The sequence below is a fragment of the Diprion similis genome, chromosome 13 (assembly GCF_021155765.1).
Source record: "Diprion similis isolate iyDipSimi1 chromosome 13, iyDipSimi1.1, whole genome shotgun sequence".
In the NCBI taxonomy this organism is placed as follows: domain Eukaryota; kingdom Metazoa; phylum Arthropoda; class Insecta; order Hymenoptera; family Diprionidae; genus Diprion; species Diprion similis.
The window spans coordinates 1,546,847-1,567,966 of NC_060117.1; the positions used below are offsets into that span (position 1 = coordinate 1,546,847).

General features: G+C 38.4%; 1 protein-coding gene across 1 annotated transcript in view; it reads left to right on the forward strand.

Moving 5' to 3' along the window:
- LOC124413962 overlaps positions 1–21,120 on the forward strand; it is a 58,247-nt gene that overhangs the window by 25,202 nt on the left and 11,925 nt on the right. Inside the window, exons 3-5 of the mRNA XM_046894783.1 lie at positions 17,904–18,464; positions 19,870–20,056; positions 20,572–20,664. Of these exons, the coding sequence (XP_046750739.1) occupies positions 17,904–18,464; positions 19,870–20,056; positions 20,572–20,664 (841 nt within the window). The remainder of the gene's footprint in view (positions 1–17,903; positions 18,465–19,869; positions 20,057–20,571; positions 20,665–21,120) is intronic.

The window sequence follows — 21,120 nt, forward strand, 5'->3', positions numbered from 1 at the left end:
CTCTTCCTCTTTCCACTAACCGCCAGTCAGTAGCACTCGGCTCGAGCTAAAAGTCATTAACGGCCCCTTAAAACTCTCTGTCTCATCTCGGCGAAAGAGAGAAACAGGAGAGAATTAGAGACTGTATAGTAGGGTACCTACGTATCTTATACTGTACCAGCTCTCCACTTACGACGGATAAAGGAGCCGAGGATATCGATTCGTCTCAGACGTCGTTTTAGTAGTTATAGTACCGGCACTATACGTCCTTCCATCTTTCCATCCTTCCTTCCTTCCTTCCTTCCTTCCTTCCTGTTACCACCAGTTGTATAATCTTAGTCGTTACAAGTCCACTCGATGTTCTCCTTCACCTCCACTTCTCAAACTTGACTGATCAGGTTACGCAATTATGCCCCATCAATCACTCGTTAAACGTATGACCTCGAAATTCTCGCCCCCCCCCCCCTCCCCCTCGTTTTTTTTTTTTAGCCAGTTCCTTCCGTTCGTCAATATATATCGGAAATTTTTTTTTGTCTTCCGTAAGCCTTATATAATTCTAAGATTCCTTGGACTACAGTATAAAAAAAATTCTTTGGGACTTTTTTTTTATGTTGTTTATGTTTTTTTTCTTTTTTCTCTTAAAAATTTCATTTGGCATGTTAAAAAATGTTCGATTTGGCATGTCAAAAAATCGTGGAGTAAAAAGAAACGTTCTCTATGACTTGTGAGAGAAGAGGAAAGTGGTGTAAAGACTTAACGATTTGTCACCTAATGCAGCGATCGTTACGTTCACCTGCGCGACAAAACGACATTAGCTTCGTGTCTTTTTACAGTTGGGCGAGGATTGCAGGAATTAGTGTGAGGGGGGGATCACGACGTGCAGATGGGATAGCCTTGATGTTACTTATCTCTCGAACACAGGGATTTCCTTACTCTTTTCTCCGTTTTCTCAGGCGGAGAAGACGGAGACGAAGAAAAGTAGTGACATTAACCGAAAGAACAGCATCGGACACTTTGGTGCTAATTATACCAACGAAATCCAGTAGGTAACCAGACATTGTCCATCAATCCGATAATTATCGTTTCTACTGTTAGGATGAACCTCCTTCACAAATCATCACTAATTTCCTGAAAAACACCAACGCGAACTTATACAGACTACCTTCATTGATCTCGTCACTCTCTCTCTCTCTCTGATTCAGTCTCTTGGGCTTCGGGCTTTTACACGTAGATACGTGTACGGATTTTTCTCATAGACGATATGTAGTGAGTAGAATTTTTTATCGACCTCTTATTTTCACCGCGTCTTTGATCTTGTTCACCTTCGAGAATTCTTCTCATTCGTGCGTAGGAAAATATATGTTTATCGATATAGTATGTATAAAGGTATTGAGAGATAGAAATACAAGAAAGATTTTTCTCTTTTCTTCACGTATAGTGTAACATGTATACATTTACGATATTCTTCTTCACGATATACGCCTGGTGTTAAAAAATCGAAAACCAAATTTCTTCTCTCTCATCTCTCTTCTTCGAAACCATGCAGTTTTTATTCATTCGATAACGAGAAGGAGAAGAGTAGAACTTATCTCAAGGGCCCCAGGGGGGTTCGTCCTCCCTCCCTCCCTCCCTCTCACCTTCCTTCCTTCCTTCCCTTCCTTCCAGTCTCAGCAAATCTGCTCTCATCCTCCTCGTCGTGGCGTCGGGCTTATCGGATGTACCTAGAAAAGTTTTAATTAGTTGATGATCCTCCTTGACGGGTGCTACCAGCGTATACCTGTGACGTGGATGACTTTAAAGACTATACTACCCGCACTCGGCATGGTGTACAGTGCTCCAGGAAATCTCCTTGGATTTTGCTAGTCTTTTAAACGTCCCGGAAATTATCCTTGAATTTTTCTTGCGTTATGGAAATATTCCATTTTTAATGTCCTTGAATAATCTGAAAATCTCCCAGAATTCTTACTGAACACCATGCATTGGTACTCGTTGCTATTACCATTGCTAATTTAACACCTGCAGCAATATTTACGGAATTACCGTTCGCCAATCACATATCGCAGTTTTTATACTCTCTGGTTAAAGATTCGGTCAGCATTTTGGAAAAGAGATGAAAAGAATTGGGAAAATTTCGCTACAGAAATTGGGAACAATAGAGGAACCACATTTTGGTGGATGGGCTAAGAATAAGGAGAACCAGGCGCCTGATTACCGGAATGTAATGCTGGTTGCTCGACTAGCAGGCGGTGAAAAAAAACCTTACAGTTCGAATTTACTCTATAACTACAGGGTCAGTGGATAATAATATCCAAATTACGTGTAACAAAAGGAACTTTATTGTCACTAAGGATGATCGATGATGATTCGCATATTTTATAACGATTTCACACAATTCGAACTATAAGTTTCAAGTGAAATCCGAGCCCCAGTAGAGATTCTTAATTTCTTTCCTATTTTCTTTTACTCGCATGTTGTTTGGCATTATTTATTCGTGAAATTTTAACTCTCAACGATCACCAGGTACATGTGAAAGTGCCGTTCATCACGCCCAAATCGAATCCATTCTCCGTCTTGAGCACATGTATCTGGCTGATGGTCCACGGTAGTCGTCGGAGCAGAATGACGTCATCGTCGGCTGAATAATAATAAGTGTTAATCTAAGTTTATTGTTCTTCGTTTATAGAAAAGGTTAAGTATTCGCTGATACATGTACCTACGAGTAGTATTTAACGTAAATATGCATTCAGCTGGAGCGTCTAGCATCTGCTGGAACGTCGTGAGGCGCAGCGGCTAGACTCGACCCAAATTTTATCTGAAATGAAAAATCTTCATTAACTTGAGTGTCGTCGTAACATCCGTATTCATATCGCGTATTATATGCCGCAGGCCACGTAACGATACCGCGATTTTTTACGAGCTTCAAGTTAGTAAAGTTACTCTGACGATGCGTGTTCAGAAAAAATCGTTACTTGGATCCTTTGGATTTTTGGAAAGTCAGATAGTAAATAATAAATAGTCAATTCATCTTGAAAGTACTTTCAAATTGTAACGACTATGTAACGATTGTGTTTTTCCATCACGTTAATGCTACTAACTTAAGCCTAACTTTTGGCTTTTTGTTTCTATATTAGAACAACGTAAAAGTAAAAAAAAAAAAAAAAAAAAAAAGAAAAGAAATATATATCATACGAAGCTGTTCCAATTTCTGTATAAGAAATTCTTAGTAACAGTCCCAACCTTTTTAGGCAACAACAGCCCACCTTAGACCGAGTTTCGTACTCATGCAAGTAGGTTTAAGGTGTGAGGAGGACCACGTGGTCGCGTTATTATCAAATCAAGCTTGAGGCTTGAATCGGTGGAAGGAGAAGAAAAGTGACTCAGTCGAGTTTGGTTTAGTCACTCAGTCAGAGAGCTGCAGCAGCCGAACTTCGGGTGTCTCTCGGTTTTCTGGCTTACATTTAGTGTATTCATAACACTTCGAGTCGCGTTTCTGAGGCTCTTCTGCTTATTCTTGCTCTCTCTCTCTCTCTCTCCCTCTCTCTCTCTCTCATGCACGTACACTTTGTCAGTTATTTCCATCAACGGTTCTTCCTCAGCTAGTCGCCACTCGTTCGTTCAACGATCAACCACCACCACGAACTTTAGAACGCAAGGAAATGGAAAGGAAAAGAGACTCGCCATCAGGCAGCCAGCTGCTTACCACTCTTTAGCTGTCCAAGTTACAAACTCGACGGTTAACGGTTCTTGACCTTCTCACTCGATTATACTCGATGCGATTCCTAAACCAACGAAATTGTTCACGGAACAACAACAACAACAAGAATAACCACGACGACGATGACGTTAACGTGCTCGTGCATCATGGATATGCGAAGTGAAAAGATCGGTTCCTTGGTCTTGTGTATCGTGTCTTCTCAGTAGAACCGGTCAAGTGTTTATCTCCGTTTTCCCTTGTCTCTTTCCTCACTTTACTCAAAACCAGCCATATTGCTTTCGATGTGAAGACACACCGGATTGCGAAAACATTTGTGGGTATCATCATCATCATCCATCCGTGTGGAGGGAAGAAATGGATTCATTATCTTTTCACGCGAATATCGGCATCGTCGCATCGTTCTTATCTCCATGGATAACCGGCCAGGCATTATTACGTGAGTATATTGTACAAGGTATACGGTCTTAACACCTATACGACAAACAAGCGTGTCGTACAAACGTTGTATCGTAAGCTGGTAGCGGGTCAAGGACCAAGTTTCGCCTGACGCACGTGTGTTTAACAGAGTGTCAAGTATTCATGGAAATTATGGAATCAGGGAATATCTGGGAATTTCATGTCGTATATGGAATATAATAATTTTCATCCTAGGTTCATGAATAAAAATTTAACTATTTGGTGAGAAGATAAATCTTTTTTGTTATTTCAATTTTCAGCCAATAATGGTCACGAACCAAGTCTTGACTTCTTAAAAATTTTACCTGCAAGCGAATTATTACAAATTCGTCTGACAACGAGCTGTGCTATAGTTTTGTATTTTTTATTTATTGACCGCACGAGGACAAACTGGATAAACAATGATTCTTGTCTGAAAAACACCTGGAATTCTCAGGGAATTACGTTTTCACGAATAACTAGATAACACCCTGGTTTACCCATTTTCTTCTTCCACGGCACGTGTCGATACCTTTTCTCTATATTTCTTCACATTACATATATATACGCTAACTATACTAAACTAACAACAAATCTCTTCGTGCTTGTATTATATCTAAACGAGCGGCTGGTTGCGTGTTATTTTTGTACAAATACGTCTTAGTATTTGGATGTATATACTATTTAAAATTTTTTTTTTTTTTTTTTTAATGTCAAATTTCAGGGCTGCTACTTTCGGAGGATTTTTATTTCGATGTGTTCGGTAAAATTTTAGGTCGGAAGTGAAGCAAAAAAAAAAAAAAAAAAAATAATCGTCTCAATGAATCGCTCTAGTATGTATGTGTATATGTATATATCTAATCAATTAAATATAAATCATATACATTTCTGAATCTGGCGAGGAACGTAAATTTCATTTCTCAATTTCGTTTTTTACGCTGTGTTTCGTTATTAAATATACATATATATATATATATATTTGCCCGAGCAGGAGTTGTTTGAGTGAAAATCAAATGTTTACCTTATACTTTTCAATTTACTTAAATCTTTTTTTATCTTTCATTTTTTTTCTTTGATTAAAATGTATAAAACGAGAAAAAAAAAAACAAAAATCAAAAGAAACAAGTAACGAATTACGTTGCGGCGAGGGGGGAGGGGGGGGGGGGGAGGGGGGTTAAGCGAAATAAAGCGAAAATTTCTAAAGTAAACGAACGGCGTGGAACTCTTCTCTTTTTCTTTTTGTGTAACTTGACTTTAGTGAAAACGAGATAAAAATCTTTCACGATATTCATGTCTTCGGGTACATTCGGTTGATTATTTTTATCGACCGCATATATTGAACATGATGACATGGACGAGTATAATATACTGCGCGCGTGTGTGTGTGTGTGTGTGTGTGTGTGGGTGTGTGGGTGTACACGAACGTCGGATGAAATAAAATCCGACACAATACTGACAGTGCGCAGTTTGTGTCAGTGTCTGAAGGAAATAAAATAAAATATCACCAGCTCAGGAGTAAAATGGGATATACGTATATATATATATATATATATATTTATTCTAGAATAGAGCAGAATGAAAATGGAATTGAATTGAATTCAACTGAATTCAATGGAATGGAATTGAATTAATCCTTCCTTGATTCCAGACAATAGTTATGTGTACAGTGTATATATATATATATATTATATATATATAGATACTATATATATATATATATATATATAGATGCAGATCTTTGTATGTATACCTATATGTATGATTATTTTTTATTAATGCAACGAACTTTGAAAGCTTTGATACGTGCATGTGAAGAGAGATAGAAAGATAGATAGATAGATAGATAGATAGAGAGAGAAAGAGAGAGAGAGAGATCGAATGAGTGGGAAACGAGGGGGGAGAACGAATTTTCGTGATTCTCGTACTGTATAATTCTCTACCCGTTGCAGATTAAATCGCGCATGAAATTGCACGTCGCTCGATCGGTATGGTAGGTATAATGAAAATACCGATACCTGACGTACGTAATTCGTAATTCGTTCGATATTCGTCGTTGAAAATTGTATTACAGGAGATTATAATAGAGAGCAAAGCTGGCTGCTCGCTGCTGGCTGCTGGCTGCTCGGCGAAAAGCGAAAATATATATATATATATATACATAGTAGAATGAAAATTGAAAGAGAAAAAAAAAATATGCTCATTCTTTTAAATTTTCATCGTAAAAGTAGATTATCCGCCTTGCGTCTAATAAATTTTCTATAATATAATTGTTGTTGTTCGTGTTGTTGTCGTTATTACTATATTTTTGTTTCTAATCTTTAATTTCTCATTCAACGTTTTCGGTATAAGGAATTAGAAAAAAAAAATTTTTTTGTTTTTTTTACACTATACTTATCTATTATCAATTATTAGTATTATTATAATTATTTTATACGGATAAAACAGTAATAATGATAATAATTGAACAGCAGCAGCAGCTAACAGGTTCAGAACCGCCCTCCGGACCGCGAACAGAGGAGAGCCGGAAATATAATTCGCCAGCTCTTTGTTTGTGACACTTGCAAATTACTCTACCACCCCCACCCCCACCTCCAGCCCCACCTTTCCCTCGACCAAATAATATTCCTCTAAATTCCGTGTGTATTTTATATAATGCTGCACGGCGAGGAGAGAGAGAGAGAGAGAGTAACGTTACGGGAATCAGTTAAGAGAGATTATTTGTAATAAATATGTTAATATAATGCGTTGTTGCGATAAGAAAGAAATTTTTTCATAAGTAGAAGGAGAGAGAGATAAGGGGATAGGAAAAGAGAGAAAGAAAAGAAAACAAAACAAACGGCAAGTAATCAAAAAAAACTATAGGGATGTTTAAAAAATAATCGAAATCGTTAATTATCTATTGAAAATTTTAATTTCCGTATTATTGTTCAGTTTTGTTTAATTTAAAATTTTTTTTTTTTTTTTCTATTTGTGTTTCTTTGTATTATAGTATATATAACTATTATTTTCACTTAAGAGATATTATTACGCGCTCATTTTGTGAGAGAGAAATTTTATCCGTAAACTTCTCTTATACCGGTCGCTTTTCGGTTATTACCGGTTTTCGCGAATCAGTTTCCGCTCGTTTACTTTCCTCCTCCTCCTTTTCCTTTTCCTTTTCTTTTTCCACCCTTGCTCCTCCAGCTTTTCCTTATATTCTTCCCTTTTCCAATTCTCGTTAAAATTCAGCTACTTATTCTCTCACGTTTTCCACCCATTCGCGTGCGTACATATATATGGGGCATTCCAGCTCACTTTGGTCTACGTAAATTCCTTGACCTCTCGGATTTGGCTCGCAATTTTTTATACGATTTATTTCACTTTGAAAAGCGCCAGCTTTCTTTTTTACATTTTTTTTAACACGGTTCAAATATTCTACAATTTTTCTCAACCATCTTGTTGATCGATACAATTTAAAAAATCTGAATAAATTCTGTAAAAATCATCTGTCAGGTATCAAAATTTTTAAGCTTACAGCCGGAGTGAGGAGATTTTTTTTTTTTTTACTGTTTTTAAGCTTTTGTTGCTAAATAATGTTGAAAAAAAAATTAGAAGCGTCATTTTACTATATATCATTGCTGAAACATTTTCATATATGTCGTACCGGATTTTTTATAATTTTTTTTTTTCTCACCATTTTTCTCACCATTTTACGATTTGCAAATTTTTTCATCGTCACACAAACAAGACTTGCGCGCGTTATTTTCCACCGTAGCGTCTAACTTCTGTGTTTATTCTATTCATTATTGCTATTCTCTTTCTTTTTATGTCTCATCTTTAAATTTACTTTCACCAGAATAGTCAGACGAGAAAATTAAAACTCAAACGATTGTACACACAAGAATACTTTTTTTTTTTTTTTTCTTTTTTTCATCAAGTTGTTCACGTCTTCGCGTGTATAACGGATGAAAAATATGGAAATGAAAATCGATCCGTCAAAGAAATAAAAATAAGAATAATAATGATAATAATATGAACAAGACGAAGAAGAAGGAGAGAATCGAGTGTAACGTGAAATACCGTACATGCTTGAGAATCGAGGGAAATTGCGTCACAGCCGCAGCGTCTCTTCTTCGACTCACTTTGTTCGCATGAAATTTGCGAGAGGCTAGCAGGAAAAGAAGAGAAAAATGCGCGGAAGTTACGCTGCGGTTGCCAGGAGAATTGGAGTGTAAGGGACACATTTATATTATACACACACACACACATATATATATATATATAAATTATACGTATGTATATGCATGTGTGTATCACACCAACGCTGAAAGTGTTTGCACTCAAGAAGTACTCTTTCCATTTTATTATCTTTATTCGCTTGCGCTTCGGTCGCAACTTTTTCTTCTATTTCTTCGTCATATGCTTCGCGGTGGAAAGGAAAGAGGGAAGGAGATGTCGGCGAGGAGGGGAGGAAGATATCTTAAGTTTAAGGGTCGAAGAAGAATACTTTTGTAATAATTGCAAACTCCCAAGGGATCCACGGCTCGCTTCCAACCGACCCTCGAGCTACTTAAGATCATGTAGTATGACTGCCTTTACCGACCGAGTCGACTCACTTTTTTTTATTCCTATCATAAATAAACTAAGGACTGAAAGGGTTGAAATTTCGACGGTGTATCGGTCTTTATGTTGCCGAATTTAAGAAATTTATTCCTGTTTTGAAAATCGTAAAAAAAGATATAATCTTCGGGATATGAGTAACTTTCCTGAATTTCGTTACGAATCAGCGATACACCGTTGAAATTTGAACCCTCTTCGTTCGTTTGTTTATTTAATATAGGAGGAAAAAGGGTGAGTTTGCTCGGTCGGTAAAGGTAGGAGTACTTCATTACATTAAGATTCGGGTTTCCCTTCGTCCGTCGGTATTTGTTATATCCTGATAAATCCAGGCTGGGATGTAGAAGCAATAATTCAAACCCCGAGGCTGTACGTTGGGGAAAATATAATTTTCAGTATACATATACGTAGTATTAACTCACCTCACCACCATCACTATGTAATTAACTTGGGTTCTTAATTAAGAATTTTTCCATTCTCTTCTGATCGTTATGCCGCTATTGTATATGAAATTGAACCAACTAGAATTCGGGAAATTATAGTTGTTTTCAAATTTAATATTCTTTATTGTACGACGAATAGTTTTCCAAAAATCAAATTTTTGATTCTACTTGTCTTGAAAATTTTTCACGCAATAATCTGAAGATAAAAAAAAAAGTCGAGAAATGTTTTCACGCCGTGCACTAATTTACCAGAATAGAAAAAAAAAAAAAAATTAAGTCAATGAGCTCTGAGGGTAAGTTGAATCGATAAACTGGAAATCCTCCCTGAAGGTATATAAATTTTTCACTCAAAATAATAAGTGATCAAACGTAATTTCCAACAAAGTCAAGTCGATGTAACAAGTCGTTTATTACAAAGTTCAGATTCGTTGTCAGTGTTGTTTTAAAATTGTGTTCTTAGTCACAGGGATCCTTTTTTTTAATCGTTACACATTCAAACTTGATTTATTAGTTTCATTTTCATCCCTTGACAAACTTTTTTCTCTCACCTTTCCGCACTGACCAAGATATTATTCAACAAATATCTTTATTACAACCGACAATTGCAATTTAGGTAATACTACGATATATAATCAAACCCAACAACCCACATCCATACACACATACCTACACCCATATCTCAGTCTTCCCCTCGTTAATCTTCGGCCAATCTTAATCTCTTGGATTAAATGGGAATCTGGCGAAAGGGATCTGCACCCACGTCTCCTGCATGCATGCATGCGGACCACCACCACCACCACCACCACCTCCAACAACAACAATAACAACCGGCTGATTGTTCGCCGGTGGTAATTGTTGCTAATGGTATCGGATTGCCGACCCATCGCTGCTGCAGCAGCTCTCGAGTGTTCAGTGTGCAAGCCGAACACATCCTTGACTCAGGTGTTACACTGCATCCAGTAACTAGCACTGCGCCAGATGCTGCTGCTTGCAATCCCTCACGTTGGTTAGGTAGACCATTAGACCATTAGACAGTTGCAATCTTACATGGACCAATGGTCATTGGCCATTGGTTTTTTATTCAATGCGTTTAATAATCCACAAGGAATAGAAGAAGAAGAAGAAGAAAAAGACGAAGAAGAAGAGGACTGTTTGGAAGAGATTGAAATGGTTTCGAGGTTCGATTAACCGAGTCATCAAAAGGTTGTCATCGTCATCCGTCTTCAAGACGGAAGCGAAAGTCGAACGGTGTGTAGGTACTACTTTCAATTGCTCCATTTCGAAACATGTCCAAGTTGAAGTTAGTCACGTTAAAGTAACGGAAGATCGCGGAGAAATTCTATCATACTTCACACCTCAGCCTCGTCGATGAAGAGTGGTTGTGATGAAAAAACAGTGGAACGATAACTCAAGATGCAAAGAAGAACAAGCCGAAATTCAGCTCCTTTTTCACTTCCTCCGTCCCGTTCGGTTCATGTATCTTGTTGTTATAACGTACCCAAGAGGCGTGCCTGGGAAAATCCCTGAGGTATCTTAAGGGCGGGTGAAAGGCGGAACCACAAGGTTTGAACTTCTTCTTTCCATGAGACCCTCTGACCTCCTGACTGATTCGCGGACGTACGTTGGCGGTGGATGCAGGGCGAGATCCTCACCCACCTTTTCATCTTTTCTTCTTCTTCTATTTTTATCCTCCTCTCCTCTCCTCTCCTCTCCTCTCCTCTCCTCTCCTTTCCAAGGAGATACGTCATCACCGTCGGCAGACGACGCGACGGGGACCACGCGGTGTTATCGAGCGGGCTGCACCCCGAGTTTGAACAACGAGATGGCACGAAGAGTGCCGAAGCCTGGCGAGCCGAGCAACCGACCCTTCGACTCCTCTCTGGGTCAGGTCACGCTGGGTCAAAACCCCGACTGACTCGTTAATGTCCCTGCTGCTTCTGCTGCTGCTGCTCTTGCAGACCGTCAACCCCGGTACGCGATGTCATACTGTCCTTGATATCGTACTTCCTTCCTTCCATCCTTGATCCTAGTTTCTCCACCGTAGTCGCTATCATCAATTGGCCAGGACTCCTTGTCTTCTTCTTCTTCGTCCTCTTTGGTTCTTGTACAACACGTGCTATACCTTGGAACTCGATGTCTTCAGGGTCCAATGACTCCAAACTTTAACGTACTTATGGAACAGCTTGAACGATTGATGCACCATGGATAGTGAACACGAATTAGACGACATATCTGGTGTGGTGACAGCAATGATTTGGATCGAATTATAGAGTAACATGAATTAAGGTGTCGATAGTAGTTTGAGAAAAGGTTTTGTACCTAGAACGTAATTCGAAATGCCTGGGAATGCAACCAGTGAATGAACAACCGTGTCAATATCGGTATGTGTAGGTGTGCTTTTATGTAGTTTGTTCAATCACTGGTATCTAGTCATCGCCTTGGTTTGATGAATTATTGAAATATTTACTCAAGCATCACACTGATATCGTTATGATAATAACTCAATCTGATACAAGCGAAGCGCGAAGAGATGAAGTTCGTTCAGGTTGCCTATCGGAATTCAGAGCGAATCAACGGACACCAGGGATTCGGTTACACAGAAGCTCTGAACCGCGACGATCAAAGGGCTAATTAGTACAGTTAGAAATTAGTTAACGCCGAATATTGGCCTCATCCTTGAAAACGGGACGGTCAAGTCCGGCAAGTCTGATCCTCATCTTACGGAGGAGGGGGAGAAGAGGAGTAGCAAGTATCATCATCGGGGTTCACTTCGCCGCTCGACACGCAAGACCGAGTTTCTCAATTAGGAATTCCCGAAGGTATCTGGATATCTATCTATCCATCCATCCATCGGGTTTGGATTATGTAATCGCAGCTTCATCGTAATGAAAGCGGGAACAGATATATAGACAGAGAGGGACGAGGAAAATTGGACAGAATGAAAGATCAAAATTATTCATTCTCTCTCTCTCTCTCAATATTACACAAATCGGAACAGCCTCCGCGGATGTAAATAACACCGTATAACCTATTAAACCCATCGAGAATATTATATACACGAACAACATTTTCCCAATTAAGTGTATATTATACATATATATACATATAGATATAGATATAGATATAGATATTGAACCACGAATTCCTGTTATACCTCTGTATTATATCCCCGGGATTACCAGAGGGTTAAACAAGCATTCGAAGCGCTTCGATCAGCTACTGCCAAGTAGATGTATACATAAACCGAATCGCGATACCGCTGGTGGGGTTTCAGCGTATCATCGTCATCATGATCATCATCAAAGAGAGGAATTATTCAGCTCCACGGAATACATGTTGTACCTATGTGTATAGGTGCTTCTACAATCCGGTTCAGACTGCATATAGATTCCAGGCATCTGGGGCTGCAACACCGATGCATATCTCTATGTCTGCGTTACAACTTGCTGAATGCAATGGCGGGGGGTAAAAATGTGGCTGTTTGTTGGTAGACCGATGTAATCGTACCCGTAACCGTCACCTCGATATATATATGTGCCTATGATCATTGCTCGATATCACCTGCAGCACGGACTAATACAGAATCTTTATTTTGCGGCTGATCAGTCACACGGCTGAGAATTATATTTATCGAAAATACCTGTTTATTTTTACACCATCGTATTAAGTGAGAAAAATCAAGACCGGTTTGATTCAACGATTTTTTTCTACGGTTAACCGTTTTCAAATCGCAGACGTTCGACTGTACCGACCAATTGGAACGCGCGGCGCATCCGACCGTTACACTTTAGCCGTGCGCCGATTGGCCCGCAACTTGAAAACGTTCCAGTTTGAAAACTGTCAGAGTCACGATCTTTCGGCTGAGACATATTCGTCTCGGAATTTCGGGCTGCGTGGCTTCGCGAGGTAATAAAAGTTGATTAAAAAAAAACAAAAAAAAAAAAAATCTCTTTATATACTATTCCTCTCACTTGAATATACAGACATAATCGTTGTATAATAATTACAAACCGGCAATTACTTGTTATGCGTATATTATAACAGTTTTTGGTATATACAACAGATATTACGTACTCAAGCTGCAGCGTGGATACGTAACTTGTAATTGTTATCCCTTCTTAACGGTGGCCCGTATTCCTTGGAATAATTTTTATTGCAGCGTTCACCTAATTACGGGTTATTATTATTATTATTATCATTATTATTATACGTATACGAGTACTTGTGTTGAAACGCGTGCATGACACCGTTCACACATTGCCTCGTTCGCCTTCTTCCCACCTACAATTAGCATATAATCTCATCAGTTTAATTCAAATCTCTTAATACTGCTTGTAGCAGTAGTTACACGTATACTTTATACAAAATTTACTTTTATTTTTTTCGGCCTCTAATTTTTTCTTGCCCGACAGTCAATTGTTGTTACTCGAGCGAGAAGTCGATACACAAACTTGAAAGATTTCTTTTTTTTTTCTTCTTTTATTTTTATTTTTTTTTTTTATTCCCTGCGTTTTTGACGTAAAAGTAAAACATATTGACAAATAAAAAATCTTAACACTCTTTCGAAACTCGCGACGGAACGTTTGGTACTATGTTAGAATTCTCGAAATTCCAGAACAGTTTCAGGGCGGAAAACTTCTTCGGTAGAATGCCGTCTGCATGTCTCTGTTGGGGTGTGAAACGCGGGTGTAGTTTAGGCAACAGGGCGTTATAGTTTCCGACCAGGAAACCAACTAAACGGGTTTAAGTTTAACGCATAAATACGTCAACCAGTTTCCACGTACCGAAACACTATCTTCAACCTTTGCGCGTCATATAACGAACGACGCAAGCCTTGATTCATGCAACACTAACGGCATACGAAGTTGTATAACCAATGGTCCACCCTCTACATCGATCTCTCCGTGCGAATCGGATCGTGAAATGATAAAATTTGCTTTGTATATGGGTTTTTTTATTTCTATTTTTATTTTTATTTCGACGACTTTTAAATTGTGAAGTTTCGAACAGCGTCAGGCGGGCCCCGTCCGAATCGTTTTGATTTCTGTCTTATCGACCGTCGGTAAAACAGAGCCATAGACTAGAAGATGCGCGTAGATCGCTAAGCTGACTTACAAATATATGCCTTACAGGTTTGTGCATAGGTATAACTCTAATATGCGGTGTGTGTCTGTGTATAGCACAACATTTTAGCCGGAAATTAAACGACTATATCACGAAGACATGATTTGGGGCCTCCCATACGTATGTATGTATACCTACAGAGCCATACGTTGGTAGGGTGCATGGTAGAGATAAATAGGTGGTCGCATATATTCTTACCCGTATGAATCAACATCCGCAGAGCAAGGCGAGAAGCGAGGAGGAGAGACGAGAACGTAGGAGGTGACTGTGAGAAACTAATCGATACAACTCTAGCTGCGTTATTATGTTATGTATGGTGTACGAATCGGACTATACATATAGGTATACATATATCACATTCGTCATGTTGCGAAATCGGGAGAAAAAACTCAGCGCGTCGCTTACAAAAAAATTGCCAATATTCGCATGCATCGATATGCAATGGAAAAGAAACTTTTATTATTACGTGACTATAATAATATAGTAGATAAAAATTTGTATAAAAAATTCTTAACAAAATTTGAGCAAAAAAAAAAAAAAAAAGAATGTAGCTCGATTCGACGTGGAATGTATCCTATATATATATACCAAACGCCCTAGCGTCTTCGTATTCGTCTTCGTCGTCTATGGTCACCCGATCATTAATCGCAGTCAGTTGGTTAGGAGACCTGGGACCGTCCATTAACCTCGGTATTGTATACAGCCAGCAGCGGCATTATCTCGGTTCGCCGACCTGAGAATCAGACCCGGTATCCCAATCCTGCTTTTGACTTTTCACCGGGAATTTATCCCGACTATTTGCAAGGCATACAAAGAGTCTTGAATCAATTAACAATAAGACGAGGATCGATGCTAACGACAGTTGGTTGAAAGTGTTTTTTGAGAAAGATAAAAAAAAATTGTACATATATTAGGGTGACGCAAGAAAACCGACTTTTTTTTTTTTTAAGTCTCGCGTGACAAAATGTTAGTTTTTGATGTTTTGAGAGCCCACTCCAAAGGACAGTTAAAAAAAAAAATTTCAAGAGGTCGCTCCACATTTTTTAAAACGTCAGAAATCGTCAAAAATCGATTTTCTTTTTTATAATTTTTTTCTCGTTACGGTATAATTTTATAGACAAAAAAAAAATAAGTTTCCGAAAGTTTCAGTTCAAAATTTGAACTTTGAAAGGTCGCTCATAATTTTTTTTCAATTTTTTGGCGCATTTCTTTAGATCTTTTCGAGCGACCTTTTAATATTCATATTAAAATTTCATACATTTTTTTTCTCTAATTTAGTAAGAAAGAATCTATAACAATACACCACGACATGAATTAAAAATCAAACAGAATACTGGAAATATAATTGTTTTAATTTAATTTTATGACGATTTTAGACATTTTAAAAAATTTGGAGCGACCTCTTAAAAATTTTTTTTATTGAGTTGCCCTTTGGAGTGGGCTCTTAAAACATCAAAATTAACATTTTATCACACGGACTCAATAAAAAAATGATTTCATGTTTTTTTCCAACATTCTACTTGATAAAATATGTGACCAAATTTTTTTTCAAACATTTTTATTGAACCGTTTATTTTTTATAAATATTTCAAGTCGGTTGCGATACTGAAAAAATTCTCAAAAATTCAGTGAATGACACAAAACACCCCCCGTTAAGGAAAACGTGGGCCGAATTTTTTTTTTCTCTTTAACTGTTATAGAATACTTTTCTTCACAAAGTTTGAAATAATGTTGCGTGCGTAGTTTTTGAGACGCATAATTTTAAATAAAAAATTGAAAAACTAGGTATTTAGGAGAGAGAAAAAAAAATATCTTTCAATATACGTAAGCGGTAATAATTAAGGTGCAACAGAGAAGAAGAGAAGGGGTGAGAGAGGAAAATAATAACGACCAAAGTATGGGGTTGTGTATCGTAAACTTATAGAAAATTGAGAAAATTCCACGCGGTGAACTGATTGCGAACTAATCAAAATCCCTCGGTTCGTTGCATCCATTGACGAAACGAAACAAAGCGTGGAGAACGAAAGAGATGAAGACGAGAGAGACTGTCTGCGGAAATGGATGCGGCCGTGAATGTCTACGTAGCTAGATATTAATTATTGAGAAAATATCACGAACCCTTCGTTATACCATGTCGTATATATTACGGGTACACGTGTGTTCGAAGTACGAATACATGTGCAAATTTTTACACGTATTTCTTTCCGCTTCATTATTGTGATAATTGTACTCGTCGAAAATGAGAATGAATAAGAGAAAACGAGAAATGGAATGGAAAAAAAAAAACAATCTCACGACTTGGATAATTTTCCCAGGTTTCATTTATTCAAAATTGTTTTGCGAAAATTTATAGATACAATGAAGTAAAACAACGAATAGGAGGATGAAGGAGAATCCAATTTTGATATTATTAAATTTCCCCCTTTATTTTACGTTTGCAAATAACCTGTATATATATGTATATAGAATTTTTCTCTCTCATCTTGTCGTTATATTCCTTCAATATTTTTTCGCTCTTTGATCTTCCATCTGCGACCAAGGCTCAATCCGAAAGCTGGGCTGCTGATTGCGGGTATGAGCTTACAGCTTAACCCGTGACTTTACATTCTGAGAGAGAGAAAGAGAGAGAGATAAATAGACAGACAGACACGGACGCATTCACGTCGTATGTAATATGTCGCGTGTCAAATAGTCCTGTATGTACGTATAGGTATGTGTATGTAAGCTTGGAAAGGGGGGGGGGGAGAAAAAAGGGGCGAAGCTGCAAGCTCGTTGCCGAGTCATGAATAGATGAGGACCGACAGATAGGATTCACCTTTCGGCAAACTGCAGCTGACCCCGGATGCACTGGAGGGTAAAACGAAAACGACGAAATCAGAAAGAAAGACAAATAAAATTTCTAAGACTTTATTTTTTACATTATTTTTCTTCCTGTGATATGAAAGTTTTTCAAAACTTATGCGAAAATGAGAAATAAATACGAAGAAAAGATAATGAAAAAAGTCTTGCGAAATATTAGCACGAGAATGTATTCACGGATTATTATTTTTTTTTTATTGATCAAGATTACGGCTGGATTACTTAAATACTGGAACGAAGGTTTTACCCGACTTACAATGATTTTTTCTATGACGTTACGTAGAATGTTACTGCAGGGTTAGATATTTTAAAACACGTTGTATATTTGTGTTGTTAGGATTTTCCGAAGCTACGACCCCAGATTTTTATCGATCGACTGTAACAACCGTTCTTTTCCACTGCGAAACAATAATTACAATGAATAAATTAAACAAACGAAAATCATTTTCCACTACATTTTAAATGTGATTTCAAAAAGTCTCCATCATCGATCGTACAATATAAAACAATTTTTTAATATCAAGAATCCTACAGATGACCGGAGGACAAAATTTTATCTGTATACCTACAATATTCTTTTTTTTTTCAATACTTTTCCAAATATTGTAATTTCCATCAATAATATGGTATGAAATTTGAACTACAGACGGTGTCCGCCAAAAAAAAAAAAAAAAAAAAAAATCAATTCCCAATTTCAAAACTTGAATATATCAACCGCAAAAATAACCCAACAATAATTTTCGTTTTCGCAGGCAATCATCGCCAGGTTCTGGGACGACGAGTACGTCGACGGGTTCCTCCTCGGGGGTCCAAGATGGCGGCGGCGTTGCCGGAGGAGGGGGAGGAATGGGCCTGGTGATAGGAGGAACGCCGCAGAGCATCAGCATGTACGCTGTAGGGGCGGGGGCGGCGGGGGGAAACGGAGGTGGGGGAGACGGGCTGCCCCCGAATATACAGCAACAACAACAACAACAACAACAACAACAACAACAACAACAGCAACAGCAACAGCAGCAGCAGCAACAGCAGCAGCAAACCGTCGGGGGCCAGCAGCAGCAGAGCACCGCCGCAGGGAGCGTTGGCAACCCCTCGAAAATGAGGTCGGAATCCCCGGGTAATCCGGCTTCTTCTGCAACGACCACTTCACCACCCGTGCCTTTGGCCGCAAGCCTCGCGAGGAGCGCCTCGGCCCCAACCGGGCCCAGACCCCACCACCTAAACGGACCCAACTTCATCGGCCAATCGAACGACGCCGCCGCCGTTCACAATCAGAGGCTACGGCGCACCCTAAGTCGCACCGAAACCATCAAAAAGTAAGATATCTGAAGACTCGATGGTGTTTATTGAGTTTGTCGTAGAGTTCCGGCGAAACAGAGTCCGGACTATCACCGCCATCTTGTTGGCCGCCATTTACCGACGAACCGAAATTGTGGGAAGTTTTAATCGCGTATGTAAGTGGGTAGAGAGGTTGAGCTTATGTGATAAACACATTGCAATGTTAGCTGGTAATCAACATCGACGTTTCTACTTACTTATGTGCTTTTCAAACTTCCCGCAATTTTGGTTCGGAGGAATATGGCGGCCAAGATGAAGGCGATTGACTGGACTCTGTTTTGGTTTGTCACTTTGCAGCTCGCCTTATTTGGGGAGGAAAAAAATTGAAAACTAATGCAACCAGCCTGACAGTTAACCTAATTTATGCGTGACATGAATAATTTCAAAAACCAAAGAGTTACGATTTGCCTCCATTACAATTACGAAACTTAGGTTATATAGTGATAAAATGGCGCCGACGCCCAAGACGTCTGACGTTATGAGGACATTTTCCAATACGGGCTCAACGTGATTTTTTAAAGAAGGGCGCGAGGGGGGGGGGGGAGGATCTTTTATTTATATTATATTTCTTAAAACAGAAGAACGAATCCTTATCGATATTTTATACATATCGTGAAAGAACGGAAAAAACTCTAGGAACGTAATCACAACGACGAGAAAAATGAAATTTTTTTTTATCAAATAGAGAATAGATGGAATATCTTAAGCTTGAGAAATGTTTCAACTACAATCATCAAAATCACGTAGAAAATCCAATCAGTTGAATTCTACCGTTTCAAGTACATACCATAAATAAACCGTCGCTTCTTATACTATACATGTATATACGTATAGTTTATACCTATATGTATATCCGAATGGTTATGACAGGAGGAGGAAGCATTATATTTCCGAACCGTGTTAATTTAATTACTCTCCGAGGTAAATTCTGAGAGTTAACGATCTCTCGTCGTAACTGAGATCCGTTAGTATCCATGTACAAGTTTTAACCCGGCTCGTGTATGTATAGGTAGGTATGTACTTAGTTATTACCTGACTCATATAGTAACGATACAGAGGGTGTCTGGTAATAACGCGGAGAGCATTCCCAATTTGGTTTGACGTGTATGGTTAAATGTTAATTTTTTTCTAAATTCAACCGATGATTCTATATTACCGATATCTGAGCAATCGTTAGATATTTTTTGAAAACGTGCAGATCACCTCGAGAAAACAAATTTTATTCCTATGTGAAGTTGAATTTAGCCGCATGAATTCGAATCGCGAGTGAAAACAAATTATTGCTCCGTTTTTTTTAAATAATTTAATTCGAAAATAGAATAGGTGTGACTTTTCGTTTTTTTTTTTCGTTCTGTGCTTGACGGACGTTTTATTTAATTCCAGTTACATAAAACGGGAAACGGCGACGTTTTTTGGCGTCGACGAAGACTCGGAGGCTCAGGAAAAGCAACGATGGCTCGAACGACGTAGACGAATGGCGTCTAGGAAGTACGGGGCTCTTCTGCCGGAACATAGACCTCCGGATCCTGACATAACCCGCGATGTACCCGACTCTTCAGAAATACCCGAGGTCAGTCTTCGATCCACCTTCTGACCTTCGTCCTACGTTTCCTTTTCATTTCTTTTTTTTTCTCATCACTCTCGTTCCACAGCTGCAGGCTTTTGAAAAATGCAAAAGATTTCAGGTATTGGGATTGTCACTTGCAATCCGCCGTATGGTGTGAAAAAATCAAACTAATGCAACCAGGTTAACGTCAGGTGACCTTTGACCCTGCTTTTTCACGTATGGATAATAGGAAAGACGTATTATTAATTACGTTAAATAAATTTATGTGACATGAGTGATTCGGAAAGCTAATAATTACGCTTTGCCAACATTGAAATTAAAAACTTAGGTTATGTGGTGATAAAATGGCGTCGATAACCAAGACGCCTGACGTCATGAGGATATTTAAAACGTGTGTTCATATTGCATCTGATGCTGTTTTCAATTAAGAGAAAAAAAAAAGAAGTAAACGATGTTACGGGGAAAAAAGTTTTAAATTTGATCCGAATTTATTCGATTTTTCTTTCTTCATTTCGCAGGGTGTCACACTACGCAGATCGTGGCATCAGCCGGTCAGACGAAAGGATTCTGTAGCCAGAATGACGTTGTCCGGTCTTTCCTACATGGTTACGGTAAGTTCTTTTTATTACATTTATATAGGTATAGATCACTGCACATGTGTACATACATACAGCTATAAAGTTAGTTTGTTTTATCGGACAACTTTATACTTTCTTCAATTCTCCGCGCCTTTAGTAGAGGTATAAAATTTTCTTTACTATGCCCGTATAAGAAAGTGTCATTGGATTTTACCACACTGCGATTGTCAGACGCGTAAAAGTTGATTTTTTATATATATAATTTTCGTGTGAAAAAGATAGATAATACACTTTATACAGAAGTTTTTTGACTTTCGTAGGTAATTTCCAGAATTGTTACGTCGTTTGTTTTTTCCTTAAATATTTGAGAGCCGACACACCCTTTGTGTGGGCTTACAGTATACATCACGTAACGAGTATATTATACGATACATGTTTATGCACAACGGATGGTAATTGTGCGATTATTAATTGATACAACTTGAGCGG